Genomic DNA, 16,808 nt, shown 5'->3' with positions numbered 1-16,808 from the left:
ACCTCAGCAGACAGAACCTCAGCAGGCGGCAGGTTGGCCTGAAGCTTCTTCCTGCCCCACCATCAACATCATTTACTCAGAACACCTGAGATGCTTTTCGATGCTTTTTTCCTGACCTCCTCCCATCTTCCTGCTGTGTAAGCTGGAAGATCCCAGGGGTCAGAAGTCTCACATTTAAGGCAGGCAGCCGAGATTCATGAAGAAACCCCAAGCATTAAAAACAGCTGTAGATGCCTGACGAGGGGCGTAGTCCACATAGATTGGTGCTAATCCCTTCTCCCTGAATCTTCTCCCCTCAGGGACCCAGAGGCCAAAGGCTGCCACGTCCAGCTCATCGTTTTAGATTAGCTTCTGTCCATCCTAGAATCTGTTCACTCAATCTTTTTCCTTACCCTTTATTGGCTTTGTCATAATTTTGGTGATGTGGAGAACTGGGGATACCACATCTTGCTCCAGGATTTCACTTTTCTGAACTTCAGTTTTCTTATCTGTAAAATGTGGCTAATTCTTTCTGCCTTGCTTCTCTCATGGGGTTGTGGTGAACAGGAACAGGTGTGAAATGCATTGTAACCTGTAAAGCACTATGTAAATACAAATCGTTACATAAACTATACGTCCTTTTGCTAAGAAATGACAGCGATGACTCTGATCCCCTAATTACAGCACGGTGCATTCACGCTCTGTATTCAGTAAAGGCACAGACCCCATCATCAACCCCCAAAAGGCATCTGCACTTTACCCCTGAGTGCCGGGTTAAACCAGCTCTCCCTTGGGCAGATATCTGATGTCATCAAAAATTCATTGGGTCACAGCAGCTGGCGAATCCATTGTCTCCACTCATTTGTACCTTCATTCAGAAAGAGAACTAGACCTGGGAGAACTGGTCCCCAAAGCAGTCAACTGAAATACAGCCTAAGTTCAGCTCTTTAGGCCAATCAAGAAAATAAAGGCTGTGGGGGGGGGGGGTGTATGAGGGGGAGGTCAGAGTCATCTTAGATCAGACTTTGGGGACCATCATTATCATAACAGCCACCATGTATGGAGGACTTACTAGGTCCTGTGCCTTAAAGGATTATTTCCAACCTTGATGAGGACGCTCAAGGCTCATTTTACACACGAGGCTAACAGGTTAAGAAACATGCTCAAAGGGATAAACTATAATCTGCTTTTTCTCATTCAGCAATAAGCGAGTGAAACCCCAAGGCTGGTGTTGGGCTTTGCCAAGGATATGACTGAAATGCTGGGTTTGAGGTCTACCCTGGAGCCAAGGGCCCCCAGAATGAGGACTTTAAACCGGAGATGGGGCTTTCATGGTCAGAACAGAAAGTTACTTCGGCCTTTTGCAGGAATAGGAAGCAGATGCCAATTCCCTGGGGTGGGTAAGGTTCTTGTTGCTACACAGTCCAGGGTCTGTGCTCTTTACAAAGAGCCGAGAACAATTGTTTCTGGGCTGGAAGCTTGGCTGCTCAATGATTAATGAGAATCTAATATCACTTTTGTTTGGACCCCAAGCTAAAAGACGAAAGAGACAACACATGTGCCTCTCCTGTGTCCAAAATTCTCTGAAGGTTACCCACTGCCTACAGGCCAAAGTCGGAACGCCTTGGCTGGCGTTCAAGGCCTTTCTGGTTGGGCCCCAACCAGAGATCTTAACATTTTCTGATCTCAAACCTCTGTCCCAGCCAGACGTCCTCAGTCTCACCCAATGGGTTCTGCCCATTTGTCTTCCTGGAACTCCTAAGACGCAATGCCCCTCACTGCTCTCAGCAGAGCCGACTCCACTCAGCCTTGAAGACCCAGCCTAGGGCCTCGTCTTTCTTCTGGACTCTGCAGCCCTTCCCTTCGCAGACCCCACAGCCTTCTGATCGGGGCCTGCACTAATAGCTGTTAGGTCGACCTGCATATCTCTGGACCCCTCACCCAGATGCTAAGGGCCTGAGGAGCAAAGAGGCCATACGTTACGTTTCTGTGTCCTTCACACAGCACTTGCTATAGAAATGACAGGAATTAAATAAGCACTGTTGAGTTAAAGAGGGGATGAATGGAGGTAGGTGGTAGTGTCAGAAGTGGACCAGATCTCTAGAGACAGAGGTCCCTAAACCCTGTAAGCTGGTCCTCACAGACCAGCCTTTGGAAAGAATCTAAGCTCAGGGACAGAAGGAAGCTCAGAGGTGATCTGGTTTGGTAGCCATTGGACTAGAACTTCAGGTTCCCTGTACCTCCCACCCGCCCTCCCCCATAGCCTACACAGGTGACTCCGGTCTTGCTAAGACAGATCCTGGAAAGGGCCTGGCTGCTGCTCAGCCTTCCCCCTTCCCACCCTCACAGATGCATAGATGACTTTTTTGAGGGGTATTTCTAATAGTTACCCAGAGAAAATAAGCTTTCATGATACACACATAGGGAGTGGTTGTCCAGCCTCTTGGCATTGCCCAACCATGGGCAGGTTTGTGTCCTCAGACAAAGATGAAAGCCAGTGAGGCCCCTCGCCCCAGGGGCAGCACTCAGTTTGAGAGTGGTCTCCTGCCACGGGAAGGAACGACTCTCACCCATCCTCTGCTCCCTATCCCACTGTCGCCTACCCAAGACAGAATGCCAAAGGCTTGGCAGGGCCCGGAGCTTACTGGTCTTCTCCAAAGAGATGGCTACTTCCAAAGGACACTTTCTGGGAAAAACTAGCCTAATTCTGTACAAGACCAACTGAAATTCCAGTACCTTCCCTTCCCTAAGGTATAGGCAGATCCAGAGGCCCCCTTCCCCAGACACACCCCAACCCAGGTCTTTTCCTCTGAAGCCCTGGGGCCCCCATGAAGCACAGGCCATCATGGGGTACCTCTCCAACCTGAGGCACCTGCCCTCAAAGTTTGTAAGGCTGGGGTGTGGGTCTAAAGCCAGGGTCAGGGTGGTAGTGATCTCAAGGACAACTTTAAATCTTCATTCAGAGTGGGAGCCAATCAGAACTTAGACAAACCTGCCCCAGGTCTCCAAGTGCTCCCAGAGAACCCCTCCCTTCAGAGTCCCCCAAATCACATCCCACCGCCACTCCCACCCCAACCCCCAGGGCTGCTCCTCAATTAATCAATGAACAACACTGTATTCAGCTCCTACTGTGCCCCTGGGGGAGTGGAGGGCTGCCCTGGGGGAAGAATCAGCTCCCTCCAGAGAATTAGATGCTTAAGAGTCAATGGTGTCTGCTGCCCCCTAAGCCAAGGCAGTCGGGGGTCTACAAGTGGTGAATCTAGAACACGCCTCCAAGGATTCTGTGCCAAGGGGTCCATCCCTGTCCCCTCACCCTGCAGGATGGTTAAAGCCCTGGCTTCTCCTCACTGCTCTTCCAGGCCACCCACCTGTGCCCTCCTGCCCACTGGCTCAGTCCAAAAATCTTCCCATAAATCTCAAATACGTGTGAGAGCAGGGGCTCTGGAGGAGGTAGGACGAGCCCCCTTCCCGCAGCCCTGTCCTCCCTCCACCAGGCTGGTTCCCCAGTGTGGGAGGCGAACTCAACAGCCCTCTCTCCCTGGAGTCTAGCGAGCTCTCCGGGGCAGCCCTGGCGGCAGCGCGGCGGGAAACCGGGAAGCCCAGCTGTGTCGGCCACCCGCCTCCAGGATCCTGGCCCCGCTCCCTCCTCCAGCACGCCTGGAGTTGGGGCCAACAGGCAGGATCAACCATCCAGAAACTTTCAATGGATCAAGCCGACTGGGAGGGAGAGAGGGACGGGGGGAGGGACGGGGACGCGGACGCGGAGGTTCCAGGGCAGAGCCCCCTCTCTTCACTTACCATCTTGCTCACATCCATGACCGAGGCTGCAGGGCACCCCCCCGCCCCTGGAGATCCCGCGTGCCCCGAACGCTGCTCCCAGCTAATTCAGCCCGGATGGTGCCATGCTGCGGGGAGGGCGGCCGGCAGGGCCCCCGCGGACCGGGGAAGGCGGCGGCGGCGACGGCGGCGGCGGCAGGACCGAGGCTGGTCCGGAGAAAGGAAGGGGAGGGGGAGGGGAGGCGGGGAAGGGGAGGGGGCCGCGCGCCGAGCCGCAGCGCGCACCGGGGGCGGGGGAGGCGCGGCCCGGCGCGGTGGAGCACCCGGGGGCCGGGGAATCCCGAAATCTGCCGCAGGCGCCCGAGCCGCCGCGGCGGTAGCGGTGACGGTGGTGGCGGTGCGGGGATGCCGGGCGGGGTGGGATCAATGGACGGATTCCCGGGGCCGGAGCCTGCGGCCCGGGCGCGCGGCGAGGGTGTGATTTGAATAACAAAAGGTCGCTTCTCCCCGAGGCCCGCGGCCAGGATCGCTGAGCCCGCAGCGAGGCCGCCGGGGAGTGAGTGTGAGTGTGAGTGTGTGCGCGGGTGTGCGCGTTTGGGTGGTGGGGTCAGTGGGACTCAGGAAGTGGGCGGCGGAGGCGGCTGAAAAGCGGGGAGAGCTGGGGGGCGCACCGAGCCGACATTCCAGTGGGGGCAGGGGGTCTGCTCGGCCCCTCCCCACTTGGCTTCACTGGACAAAGGCGGAATTCAAACCCAGTGGTTAGCCGCCTGCGGCTAATCCGGAGGGGACGCCCAGAAGAGTCTGGGGTCCGCAAACAGATGGACGAATAGCAGGAAGTGGTGCAGGTATCCCCGGAAGGCTCCGAGGCCCCCCGCAAGGGAGCCCAGAGCCAACCTGCCTACTGGCTTCTAAATGATGTCTGCCCTGAGCTCAGAGCCCCTTTCTCTCAAGCCAGACTCCCTTACTCAATGCCTAGTCTACCTAAGAGAAATGGGAGACAGACTCCTCTCTGCAAGGAGATGCGGCTGGTGGCAGAAAAGGGCTCCTGGCAAATGCTCTTTTGAGGCACGGTCTCCAGAAAAAGGCTGGAGGCCCAAGCCTATGGTTTCAACACAGGCTGCCTCACATCCTCGGAGGTGCAGGAAGAAGCAGCCTTCCAGCTCAGCAGAGTCAGCACGGACCTCAGTCCACTTACACCAGCCCTGCTTTACAGGGTAAGGAAACTGAGGCCCAGAGAAGGGGAGTGATTTGCCCCAGGTCACACACCTGGCAAGAAATGAGGGCAGAAGAAACCTCACTAAGGACAGTACAGCCCAAGCCCAAAAGAGCTTCTCATGCTGCCACGGAGTGAAATCCGGTTTTATAAACAGGTGGATGCACCCACAACACTGGCCCTCTGACCCACACCGAGGGGCTGGGGAGGCAGCACTGCTAAGTCCCCCATCCTGGCCCCAGGGCCTGCTGGGCTGACTAGGGCAGCACCCTCCCCTTCAAAGCTGAGTTCTTGATCTATGTCATAGGGGCTGTTTCTCTGCCTGCCTTCTAGGGGGATGTGAGAACCCCATGATATAAAAGATGATATAAATAAGATATAAAAGCAAAAGTACAGGAAGGTCAGGGGCTTCTTGTCGTGGTGGTTATTTTTACTTCCCAGGTCCGGAGCCCAGTCCAGGGTCCCTCAGCTTCAGGAAAAGGCTCTCTGGGCCCAGGTCTCTCTGTCTAACCCTGAGTCTGGACCGCACACTGACTCTCCCGCCCCACCCCAGGGCTGCCCCTGGCAAGCCCAGCTCTTCCAGCACTGTGCCCTAGCCAGGGAAGGCAGGAGGGTGCCCTGGTCAGTTCTGGTATTCTGGGCTCCCATAGACCCTGCTACTGACATGTCCACAAGAGTCGACCCAAATGAGGTACGAGGCAGGAGGGAAGCATGCCACCACTTCCTCATCCTCCAACCCGGACACCTAAGGGAGGTCAGGGCCAGGTGAGCCAGCAGGAGTCACCCAATGCAGAAGTGAGTTTTGGATTATCTGCTGGTTGTTTAAATGGACAACCATCTTTTTTCTTAAAAAAAAAAAAAAGATAGATTTCATGTTTTAAAAATATTATGAACCCGGGACTTCCCTGGCGGTCCAGTGGTTAAGACTCTGTGCTTCCAACGCAGGGGCCACGGGTTCAATCCCTGGTCAGGGAACTAAGATCCCATATGCTGTGCCTCGTGGCCAAAATAATAATAAATGAAAATAAAAATATTATGAACCCTTAACTCTGGGGTTGATCAAGGTCTCCCAATAGATCTTGACATCTTAGCTGGCAAAGCCCATTTTCTCATTGCTAAAATTGGGGATAGTGACACCTGCTTCACACACAGTTGTTAAGGGTTGAATGAAAGATCTTTCCCAAACCTTACCTGTAGTAGGTTGAATGATGCCCCCGCCCCCTGCCGCTGCCACACACACACCACCAAAGATATCAGGTCCTAATCCCTGGAACCTGTAAATACTACTCTACGTGGCAAAGGTCATGTGCACATATGATTAAGCCAAGGCTCCTGAGGTGGGAAGAAGACCCTGGATTATCTGCGTAGACCTTTGATGCAGTCTTGGGCATCCTTGTAAAAGGGAGATACGACACACAGAGGATGTGGAGATTAGAGTGATGCGGCCACAAGCTAAGAAGTGCTGTCAGCCACCAGAAGCTGCAACAGGCAAGGAAGAGATTCTCTCCTAGAGCCTGTGAAAAGAGTGGGCCCCGTCAACACCTTGATTTTGGCCCAGTGATGTGATTTCGGACTTCCGGCCTCCAGAACAAGGAGAGAATCAATTCCTGTTGTTTTAGCTACCAAGTTGATGATAATTTGTTACAATGGACACAGGAAACAAACATGCTGCCCAAAGGCAGGCGCCTGCCTCAGGGCTGCTCTCTCTGCTGGACTTCTTTGCTGGGGAGCTGCTCTTGTGAAAGAGAGGCCAGCAGGAGCCATGAATAGGGCTGTTCCTCTCCTGCTCCATTTGGGGGGCAGGGGGGGCACCCTGGCAAATAAGAAAGTACCTACAGGCAAGCATACGGATGCATGTGCGCACACAACATACAAATACAGGGAAGGAGCAAACAGCTTCTTAAGAGAGCCTGGGCTTCTTTGCCTTGGCTAACCCGTCACCTGCTAGGCCTGCCCAGCACACAAACATCTTTGGGTGCCTGCCTTTCCTGCAACGCTTCTTGGGGTGACAGGTTCAGACTTAGAGAAGAAGTGAAAAGATGGGGGCTTTGCATTCCCCATTCCACAGCAGCTGTGCCACGAGGCATCCTGTGGTCTCAGGTTTTTAAGAAAAGACATTTCTAATTGTGCCACTACAGAGAGAAGCAATTTGAAATATGCATGAAACCCAGCTCAGGCTGGAGGAGTCTCTTTTGAATAAACTGGATAGAAACAGAAACAGTAGGTCAAAATAAGAATGCTGTGCCCCTCAGGCTGCTGTCCTTTCTTCATCAGCTCCAGGTCACTATATTCAACTGTCTACCAGACATCAACACCTGGGGAAGTCTCACAGGCACCTCATACTCAAGGAATCCAAAGATAAAATTTTCTTTTCCCTCTGTTTTCACAATCTGCTCCAGCTCCTGTTTTCTGTCTTCACTAATGGTTCCACATCCACTTAGTTCATCAGGCTAGAAACATCAAGGTCAGTCTTAACTCCTCCACTGACAGCTGCCACTCTCACCCCATCTAATCAGTTCCCATGTCCATGCAGTTCTTTCTTGCCAACAGTTTCCAGTCTATGTCTTCCCTCCCCATACCAATTGCTCCTGCACTGGGTAAGACTTTAAACCACAGCCTCCTAACTGGCCTCCCTGCCTCCAGTCGCTACATGTCCAGTTCATCTTCTACACCTTTAGCTGTGACTCCTTACTGGCTGACCCCAAATGGAAACAAAAACAAAATGAAACAAAAAACCTTTGCACAGTTCATCTGGCCCTCAAGGCCCTTACTAACCTGGCCTCATCCCCCTCCATCCTAGCCACCTTCTCCCATCCTTTCCTGTCCACCCCATCAATGAAGTCCTGGCCCACCGCAGGACATTCCTGGAATGTCCTTCCCACCTCCTCAGCTTGGAAGATTCTTTTTCACCTTTTAGAACCCAACTCAAGCATCACCTTCTCTACAAAGACATCCCTGACCCATCCAGACATAGCCAGTCACTCAGAGTCCCTTCCTGCAATGGACAGCCTCTGGGTATAGGCTGCATCAACCTTGGATGGGGGTGGTCCTTGCCCTGGGCTCTCTCTGCTCACCTGTGAGTTCCCTCAGGCAGAGGCTGAGCCTCCCTGAGTGCCCCACCCCATACTTACTAACTTGCCCCAGGCCTCTTGTCCATCCAAATTCCACACTCGAATCACTGCTCCACCTAACTTCAACTAAGAAGTGCTAAATGGACCCAGGAAGCCGGTACAGAAGGTGCAGAGGATGTGTCCTGGTGGAGGGTGACACCTACTGGAGAACCGTGATTCTGCCGCCTAGCCCTACAACTACCACACTGAAGAACCCCGCTGAGAAGCTCAGGGCTGGGCCTTCGAGTACTTTGAGGCATGAGATTCCATTAATTCCCAGCAATGAGGTTTAAACCAAACAATAGGGACTTCCCTGGTGGTCCAAAGGGTAAGACTCCGCCCTCCCCATGCAGGGAGCCCAGGTTCAATCACTGGTTGGGGAACTAGATCCCACATGCATGCTGCAACTAAGAGTGCACAAGCCTCAACTAAAGATTCCACATGCTGCAACTAGGAATTCCACATGCCGCAACTAAAAGATCCCGCATGCCATAACGAAGATCCTGCGTGCCTCAACTAAGACCAGTGCAGCCTAAATAAATAAATATTTAAAAAAAAAAACAACTAAACAATACTCCCTACAAAATGGCCTTATATAACGCATGTTACTATGCTAACTGCTACCACTAACAGTAAGCATATACAGAGGGCTGCAAAGTTTATAAAATGTCTTTTTGCCCATTATCTCATTCAACTCAGGTTAAGGCAGATAGAATAGGTATTATTATTATTATTATTATTTTTTGCGGTACGCGGGCCTCTCACTGTTGGGGCCCCTCCCGCCGCGGAGCACAGGCTCGGGACGCGGAGGCCCGGCGGCCATGGCTCACGGGCCCAGCTGCTCCGCGGCATGTGGGATCTTCCCGGACCGGGGCACGAACTCATGTCCCCTGCATCGGCGGCGGACTCTCAACCTCATGGAGTATTTCCACGGGTCTTTCTTTGGACAGAACTTGGCCTTTTCAACGAGTCACTTTGACTCCAGTGGGAAAAGCCTTCCGCTGCCTCTCTCTGCAGGGGCTCTGATTACCCTTAAAAGTTGAAAAAGAAAAAGACCTCAAGATGCATAAAGAGTCCCCTGACCTAGAATGTATCTCAGGATACCTGAAGGGCAGGGCATCACAGGGCGAGTGGGAAGGGGGGTGCTGCTGGCAGCGGGGGTGGGAGGTGAGGCGGCACTGTGTCATGCCGTGAATAATAATAGCAACTGATAACGTCTCCTGAGTTCTTACCAGGTGCCAGGCACTATGACAAGTACTTTACAGGCGTTATTTCTTTTAGTCCCCACAACAACCCTGTATACTAAGCGTTACTATTATTATCCTTATATTACAGATAAGGAAGGAGACCCAGAGAGGTTAAGTGCCTTTCCCAGGCCCCATAGCTAATAGGCAGGGGAGCCAGGGTTGAACGCAGGCAGTGTATTCCAGAGCCCCCCCTCGTAACCCCTACTCCGCTCGTAGCCCCTGTTGCGGGTTCACGCTGCATTGCACTGGGCAGCATCCTGGGCACCTGGCACTGCCCTACCTGTGGGAAACCTGCCCTCACTGGGGTTGGCAGGAAGTGTGAACTATGTTATTGTTAGTAACGTATTTTAATTTACGGGGTTGTTTTTCTTCATTTTAAAACCTTGTTTATTAATTATATATTAATTACACTGAATTCAGCTGCCTTCCCCTCCTTCCCCTAAGTGATTTGCATAAATCCCCAGTGCCAGGTACCGAGCATCAATGATTCAAATGCAGGGCCTGCTAGCTGACCCTTGGACTTCAACCCTTATTCCCCCTCTGCTGTGTGTGCTGCTGTATAATAGGCTTATCTGCTGTGGATATGCAAGGATGCGCCCTAAGAAATGACTTCTTAAGTAGTTGAAACATTTCCCCTGAACACACTAAACAGGCCTATATCTTAGAGATGCCTGGCATTGTCCCAAATTCTGAAACTGAAGTTAAAATAAATATTGACTATAACACGCCAGAGAGAGAGAAGATGATTGCAGCTTAGGCAGGAAACTGTAATCAATGAACGAGATATCTGGGCATGACCAAGAAAATCCCTTAACCATAGGGGAATGAGGGGAAGTAAAAGAAAAGCAGAGAATGCAGAAGGGAGACCCCAGAGTTAAGAAAGTACTAGAAAAGAGAGTGAAGTGCTAGGTAGTGACTAAAATTCCCACCTCCTTGGTGGTTACAAATGTTACCCCAGTATCTGGAGGTTACAAAGTGAATCAGCCTCCATCCCCACATTATCTTGCCAAAACCTCTCAGATGGAACCAGTGGGAAGTCTTTCCCATGACCTCTTGCAGCATACCTCTAATTTATATGGAATCCTAGTTACTTGCTTTCAATATGCAAATTTCATTCTATAGGAACCTCTCAGCAATACCCAGGTGCTGGTGACATGGTGACAATAAAATGTGAAGCTGATAACTCTTCTGGGGAGGCCCTCGGCTGGCAGGGGCAGCTGGTGGCAAAAAGGTTCCCCACCTGGACGTTTCTGCCGAGCCCTGGATCTCAGTGGGCATCCGTGTGAAACGACTCAGCTCAGTGAGTTGCCACAGCTGCCCCCAAAAGCCTCATCCTTTGTGGTCCTGAAGGGCCAGGTTGTCAGAAGCTTAACTCATCTGATTGGAGTCTCGAGCTCACGCCACAGCCAGGTACCGGGTCTGCAGGAACCCCTGGCTTTCTTGTGGACAGGCCACCAGATCTCCTCACCCGGACCAGCCTCAGGTGTGTTGATGTTCACAAGAGGCCCAAACAGGAGCATGGGTGGTAATCTCCATTTTGGGCACTGAGCAGGCAGTACCACCAAATTGGCACAAGGGCTCTGGCCTGGCCTCTGAGCAGCCGCTCAGTAAAGGTTTAGCTACTGAAGGGCAGTGTTGAGACTGCATTAAAAGTAATAAACATCTGTGAGTGGCCTGCCCATCACAGGGTCCATGGGAGCAAGGAACTCACCTGCAACGTGCCAGGCACCAGACCAGATGCTCTGCCTACACTGTCCTGTCTCATCCCCCCAGCTCGCAGTTCTACAGATATGGATCCTGAGCTATGGAGAGGCCAGTGTCTTCCCAAGGTCCCATAGATGTGACTATGACAGGTCGTCTGCCTGCAAATTCCCTGCTTTCCCTCTGTATCCACAGCTCACTTTCCCAGGGTAAACTCAGGCACTGCTGGGGCTCAGATCACTGTCTGCTGACAGCTTGTCAGCCTTCCAGGAGCAAGGCCATGGAAGCCCCTCCATCAGCTGGGGTGCGTCTGCCCCTGCAGGGACTGCTACCCCTGGGGACCCTCAGCATAAATGCGTAATGAGAAGAGGCCTGGAGTGCCACTTAGAGCTGGGAAAGGTCAAGGGCTCTGCTATCACCAGGCCCCCTCCAGGACCAAGGGAGTTGTGGGCACATACCCGGGAGCCCGGGGGTGCAGCTCCTGGAAATGCCCCCTCCTGGTCAGGGAGAGGGCCACCCTAGGAGGAAGGGCCAGTGGTCTGGGGTAGCCCCTCACTCTGGCACTAGGTGTGCATGAGCCTGAGTGCCTGAGCCCTGGTTTTATCATCTGCGAACCTCCAGATCTAGAATTCTATTTCCAGTCCTGCTTACCAGTGGCTCCCTTTGGGACTGCAGCTGCAGCTGCTAAAGCATCCGGGAAATGTGCTTCCCTCCAGAGAAATGATACACATAAATGGGCTGGGGTATGAGTGGGCAGACAGCAGTTTCAAATCGAGAAAACCAGAAGCTCTCAGGCAATTCAAGAGGACTGTGCAGGGCTGCTACCAGGCCCCTGCCAATCCTGGAGCAGCTCGTGCATCTGCACGGACAGGGACTGCCCTACACCCCATTTCAACTGCCAGCGCACTTGAACTTTCCTCCCATGGGGTCTGGGAAAGGAGCGTGTGGATGGAACTGTGGCGGGAGATGGGCAGCTGGGGAAAATCGGAGCGCATGCAGGAAGACTGGGCGGCACGGCTGGGCAGGAGGGTAGCGTGACCAAGCATGGCGAGTGAAACAGGCCATGTGCATCTGTGTGGAAGTGGAGCTGTCTCACTGAGCAGGCCCACGGGGAGGGAGAGGGAGTCCCAGCTAGGACACTCAGGCTCGTGTAGGCAGCAGAAAGACAGACAGGCTGCTATGTACGAAGAGCCAGACACAGACTCAAGAGGTAAAGCGGGGCTAGTAACCCTTGGCTTTCGGAGCTGGGCTGAGGAGGGCTGGAGCCCCTGGTGAGGGCGGAGGGGAGTCGGGCCACAGAGGGTGGGCTGAGTGATGGCTCCTGCTGCCCCTCCAGCCTGTAGATGCTCTCTTGCCCTGCTGTGTTTGAGGCCAGCCGCTGGGAGTGCTGCCTGGGAGGCTCCAGGGAGGAGACAGGCTGGAAGCTGCAGGTGGTCAAGGGTAGCAGTGGGGAGCCAGGAAGACAGGGCTTCAAGAAGGGAACAACTGGGAAAGGGGAAGGCTGCAGGATGAAGGCGGGGCAGAATAAGATCTGACCCTGGGGGCTGGGGGCAAGTGGTCCTGTAAAGAGGAATCAGGAGGAATTAGGACAAGGGCCCTGCTTTCCGGGGCACTGCGGGGAGGAACGTGGTCTTCACTGCATTAAGTCCGCCCTGCTGGCTGGCCATGTTCCCAGGGAGGGCCTCTGGCCAAGCTGCAGTTTGAGTAGGTGGGGCTCAGAGACGCAGATCCAGGAGTCTCCTGGGAGTCAAGGGAGCCAGGAGGGCCATCTGGGAGGCTCGCTTGGTCCTCAGGACGAGAGAACCCAACTCAGGCCAGGCCCAGGTGAAGGCAGTAAAGCTCTCAGAGGATGGGTCATTTGCTGGCTGTGGGCTAAGGGGAACCTTTGTTTCTAAGCCCCTTGGGGGACTTCCCTTGTGGTCCAGTGGTTAAGACTCTGCACTTCCGGGCTTCCCTGGTGGCGCAGTGGTTGAGAATCCACCTGCCGATGCAGGGGACGTGGGTTCGTGCCCCGGTCCGGGAAGATCCCACATACTGCGGAGCGGCTGGGCCCGTGAGCCATGGCCGCTGAGCCTGCGCGTCCGGAGCCTGTGCTCCGCAACGGGAGAGGCCACAGCAATGAGAGGCCCGCGTACCGCAAAAAAAAAAAACAAAAAAAACAAAGACTCTGCACTTCCACTGCAGGGGCCCGGGTTTGATCCCTGGGGAACTAAGATCCCTCATGCCAAGTGCACCGTGGCCAAAAAATTAAAAAAAAAAAGAGCCCTTTGGGACCTTAAGTACAACTTTAAAACTGACCTTTTCCCTTCAGTATTTATAAGGAACTGCGGGCCTCTCACTGTTGTGGCCTCTCCCGTTGCGGAGCACAGGCTCCGGATGCGCAGGCTCAGCGGCCATGGCTCACGGGCCCAGCCACTCCACGGCATGTGGGATCTTCCCGGACCGGGGCACGAACCCGTGTCCCCTGCATCAGCAGGCGGACTCCCAACCACTGCGCCACCAGGAAAGCCCTATAGGGGACTCTTTTTAATGAAGTCATAGAAAAGGACTTTTCGAATGCTTCTAGTCCCTAGAGTGTGGCCTAAATTGTCATCATCATCATCATCATCAACGGCACAGCAGCCCTCAACATTATTTAACAAGCCCATTATGTAGGACATGATGCTTGGTGTGGCAGTGCCCACCTCTGAATTTGAGAAATCAGAAGCTGAGAAGCAAGGCGGAGGGTGGAGGAAAACAGGTTATTGCCAGAGGTGGCTCACCACCCCTGCTGCATGCTGCCATCATCTGGGAAGGTGGGGCCCCACCCCAGGGATGCTGATATAACTGGCCTGGGGACAGAGCCTGGGCACTGGCATTTTCAAGCTCCCCCAGGATGTGCACCCGAGACTGGGAACAAGTGAACCACTGACCAACCACATAGCTGGGGCACAGGAAGCCCCGCCCCAGTCCTGGCTGAAGCCGAGGGGGGCAGAAGACTAGGTCTTCTAGGTGTGGCGCTTCCCTTAGCACTTCTACACTGGGAATTTCGGAGCTTCCACCTGGAATTTTCCATCCCTTGGCCAAAGGTTCAGCATAAGCGGGGACCTCTGAACCCTTTGCCCCTGGTAGGTTTCTTTTCTCTCTTTACATTGCCATTCCGTTCCCCCCCAACCCCTGCCATATTAAACACCAGTGTCCCTTTCTACATATTTGACATCACAGGGGAAAGAGACCTCAAGCACGGCTGAGCTGTACAAAAATGCCTGGCATACCCCCAGAACCAATCCATTCTGCAAGACAGACTCCACCGAGGAAGAAACGTAGCCCACTCTCAGGATGCCGCTTTTAGCTGGCGGGTTCTGGGCAGCAAAGATCTGCTGGATTTCTAAATCCTCTCCAGGCGGCCTGTGGGTGGCTGGTGGGGGTAAGGGGCCTGTTAGAAGCACAGAGACAGATGCGAGCCATTCAGCCAAGTCCCTGAGTCAGCAGACGGCCTGGAAACCTCGATGCGGGGGCCCAGGCTGCCAGAGAGCACTCCGCTCCTGCCCTCCAGGCTCCTCCGTGGAGGCAGGAATTTGGGGCTCCCTCAAATGGCCCAGCCCAGAAGCTGCCAGCTTCTCACTTGGAGGGGTTTTTCCACTGCTCCTCCACGGGGAGGACAAGTCCAGGAATCTGTCTTGCCCAGTTACCTGATGAACAAGGACCTGTCCCGGGAGCATGGACCAGGGCAGGAAGGCAGCAACTCGGAGACGTCTGTAGTGACCAAGCACTGGCATTTTTGTGTAGGAGAGGGCGGCCGCCAGGCTAATTCCGTGTTATTACAGCCTTACAGGAAGCCAGCCTGGCCCAGATGTCAGCCAGCAGCAGTTTATGGGCCTTGCGGGCAGAGGGAGGGAGGGAGAGGAGAGAAAGGAAAACACAGACCTCTCCCCACCCCAATCCACCCCGCCCAAAAAATTGATCTGGAGTTATTTTTAGGTGCTTATTCATCCCACACATTCCTTTTTAAGAGCCAGGACATGGGCTCTGTATAAAGGCCATTTAGCAGAAGGCAGTTGCTCACACAGGCAGATGGGGCAGGGGACACCTGTGAGCACAGGGCCTGCGGGAGAAGGAGGGAAAGTGAGAGGGTCTTCGAGGACCCCCTCACAGTAAAAACATCCCAGGATTCTGAAGGCAGAGTCAGAAGTCTGGATGAATAAAGGTTTTTAAATCCAAATTCCCAGGTTCAAGTCCAACCTCCAGCTTTCTCTTGCCATATGGCCTTGGGCAGCTTACTGGGAAAGTCAGATAAGACCCTGGGCTGCAACCCTGGCCACATGTGGCCTTGGGCAAGTCACTCAACCTCTCTGTGCCTCAATTTCCCCATTGATGAAAGGAGGCTAGTTAATGTAGGTAAAACACAGAGAACTGCCTGGTATATCCAATGTTATGTAAGAGCTAGCTGTCGTTTCTATTATAGCACCACACATATGTTAATTATCGCTGTCAGTAATACTAATCATTAAAATAGTACATTGGAGTAGGATGGAGTATGAAGCCACAGAAGGTCTGAGGTGGAAAAGAGGTACAGTTGCAGCAAGTTGTAGTCACGACCCAACGCCTGCCAACGATGGGAAGAGGCTTTGCTCTGTTTAGGTGTGAATGCTGGACTTAGTTTCTCTTCTTGCATGTAGGGTAATACCCACTCTTGGGGGGCAAATGGTTGCACACAGCATGGCCACAGGGGGGTGCTTGGTAATGCTAATTGACTCTGAAATCACCTAGCCTGCTGTGATGGCTAATTTTGTGTCAACTTGACTGGGTCACAGGGTGCCCAAATATTTGGCTAAACGTTATTTCTGGGTGTGTCTGTGAAGGTGTTTCAGGAAGAGATTGAATCAGGAAACTGAGTACAGAAGATGGCCCTTCCCAAAGTGCATGGGCGTCATCCAAGGTTGAAGGCTTGAATAGAACAAAAAGGCAGAAGAAGGGAGATTTCAGTTCTTTTTCTGCCTGATCACATGAGCTGGGATATCAGTTAGGCCTGGAACTTACACCACTGGCTCCCCTGGTTCTCAGGCCTTTGGACTTAGACTGAATTATACCACTGGCTTTCCTGGGGTGTCTAGCTTGCAGATGGTAGCGTGAGCCAATTTCCTATAATCAATCAATCAATCAATCAATCAGTGTGTGTGTGTGTGTGTGTGTGTGTGTGTGTGTGTGTGTGTGTGTGTGTTGTTTCTCTGGCTGCCCACTCAATCAGACCCACATCTGGCCTCTCTCTCCCAGCCATCACCCTTATTTGCACGGGCCACCCTCCACCTGCCCCCTCCCTGACACTCACCTGCCTCACTTGTTGCTCCTTCTGCCCTCGACACCCCTTACATGTTAACCCAGCTTCTACTGACCTCTCCCTTCTAGTTCCATTCAGTAAACCTTTATTGAGTGTCTACTATATGCAAGGCACTGGGCTAAGTGCCATGACTACTGAGACAGATAAAGCCAGGGTCTCAGCCCGCAGATCATTTCAAGCCCATGTGAGGGTTACCTGCACAAGAAGACAGTGCAGGTGGCCAGGGAGCACCAAGCAGAGGCTGGAGGCAGGTGGGGGAAGGGGCAGAAGGCCAGGGACATCTTCCTACAGGAAGTGACAGACAAAGGTGTTCCAAACAGCAGTGCTCACAAGCAGGGAGGGGAGACTCGGCAGGGGGCCTGCAGGGGAGGCACTGGGAGAGGAACCGAATTCCCACAGCTCTCACTGCCTGCGGCCCTCACTTTGGCCCCTGGTCAACATGGTCCGAATCCCACTCTTTCCAC

The 16,808-nt window shown here is 53.4% G+C and overlaps 1 protein-coding gene across 2 annotated transcripts in view; it reads right to left on the bottom strand.

Annotated features, from left to right (window-relative positions):
- HIP1 (huntingtin interacting protein 1) overlaps window positions 1–16,808 on the bottom strand; it is a 153,218-nt gene that overhangs the window by 83,088 nt on the left and 53,322 nt on the right. Inside the window, exon 1 of one of the 2 annotated variants that reach the window (XM_033839213.2) lies at window positions 3,778–3,951. The exons of the other annotated variant lie outside the window; for it this stretch is intronic. Within the exon in view, the coding sequence (XP_033695104.1) occupies window positions 3,778–3,795 (18 nt within the window). The 5' untranslated portion in view covers window positions 3,796–3,951. Of the gene's footprint in view, window positions 1–3,777; window positions 3,952–16,808 lie in introns of those variants that run through there. 2 annotated transcript variants of the gene reach the window in all.

Source organism: Tursiops truncatus, chromosome 15, assembly GCF_011762595.2.
Source record: "Tursiops truncatus isolate mTurTru1 chromosome 15, mTurTru1.mat.Y, whole genome shotgun sequence".
NCBI lineage: Eukaryota > Metazoa > Chordata > Mammalia > Artiodactyla > Delphinidae > Tursiops > Tursiops truncatus.
Note: the sequence above shows the minus strand (reverse complement) of the source record. Positions and strands in the feature narration are given on the sequence as shown.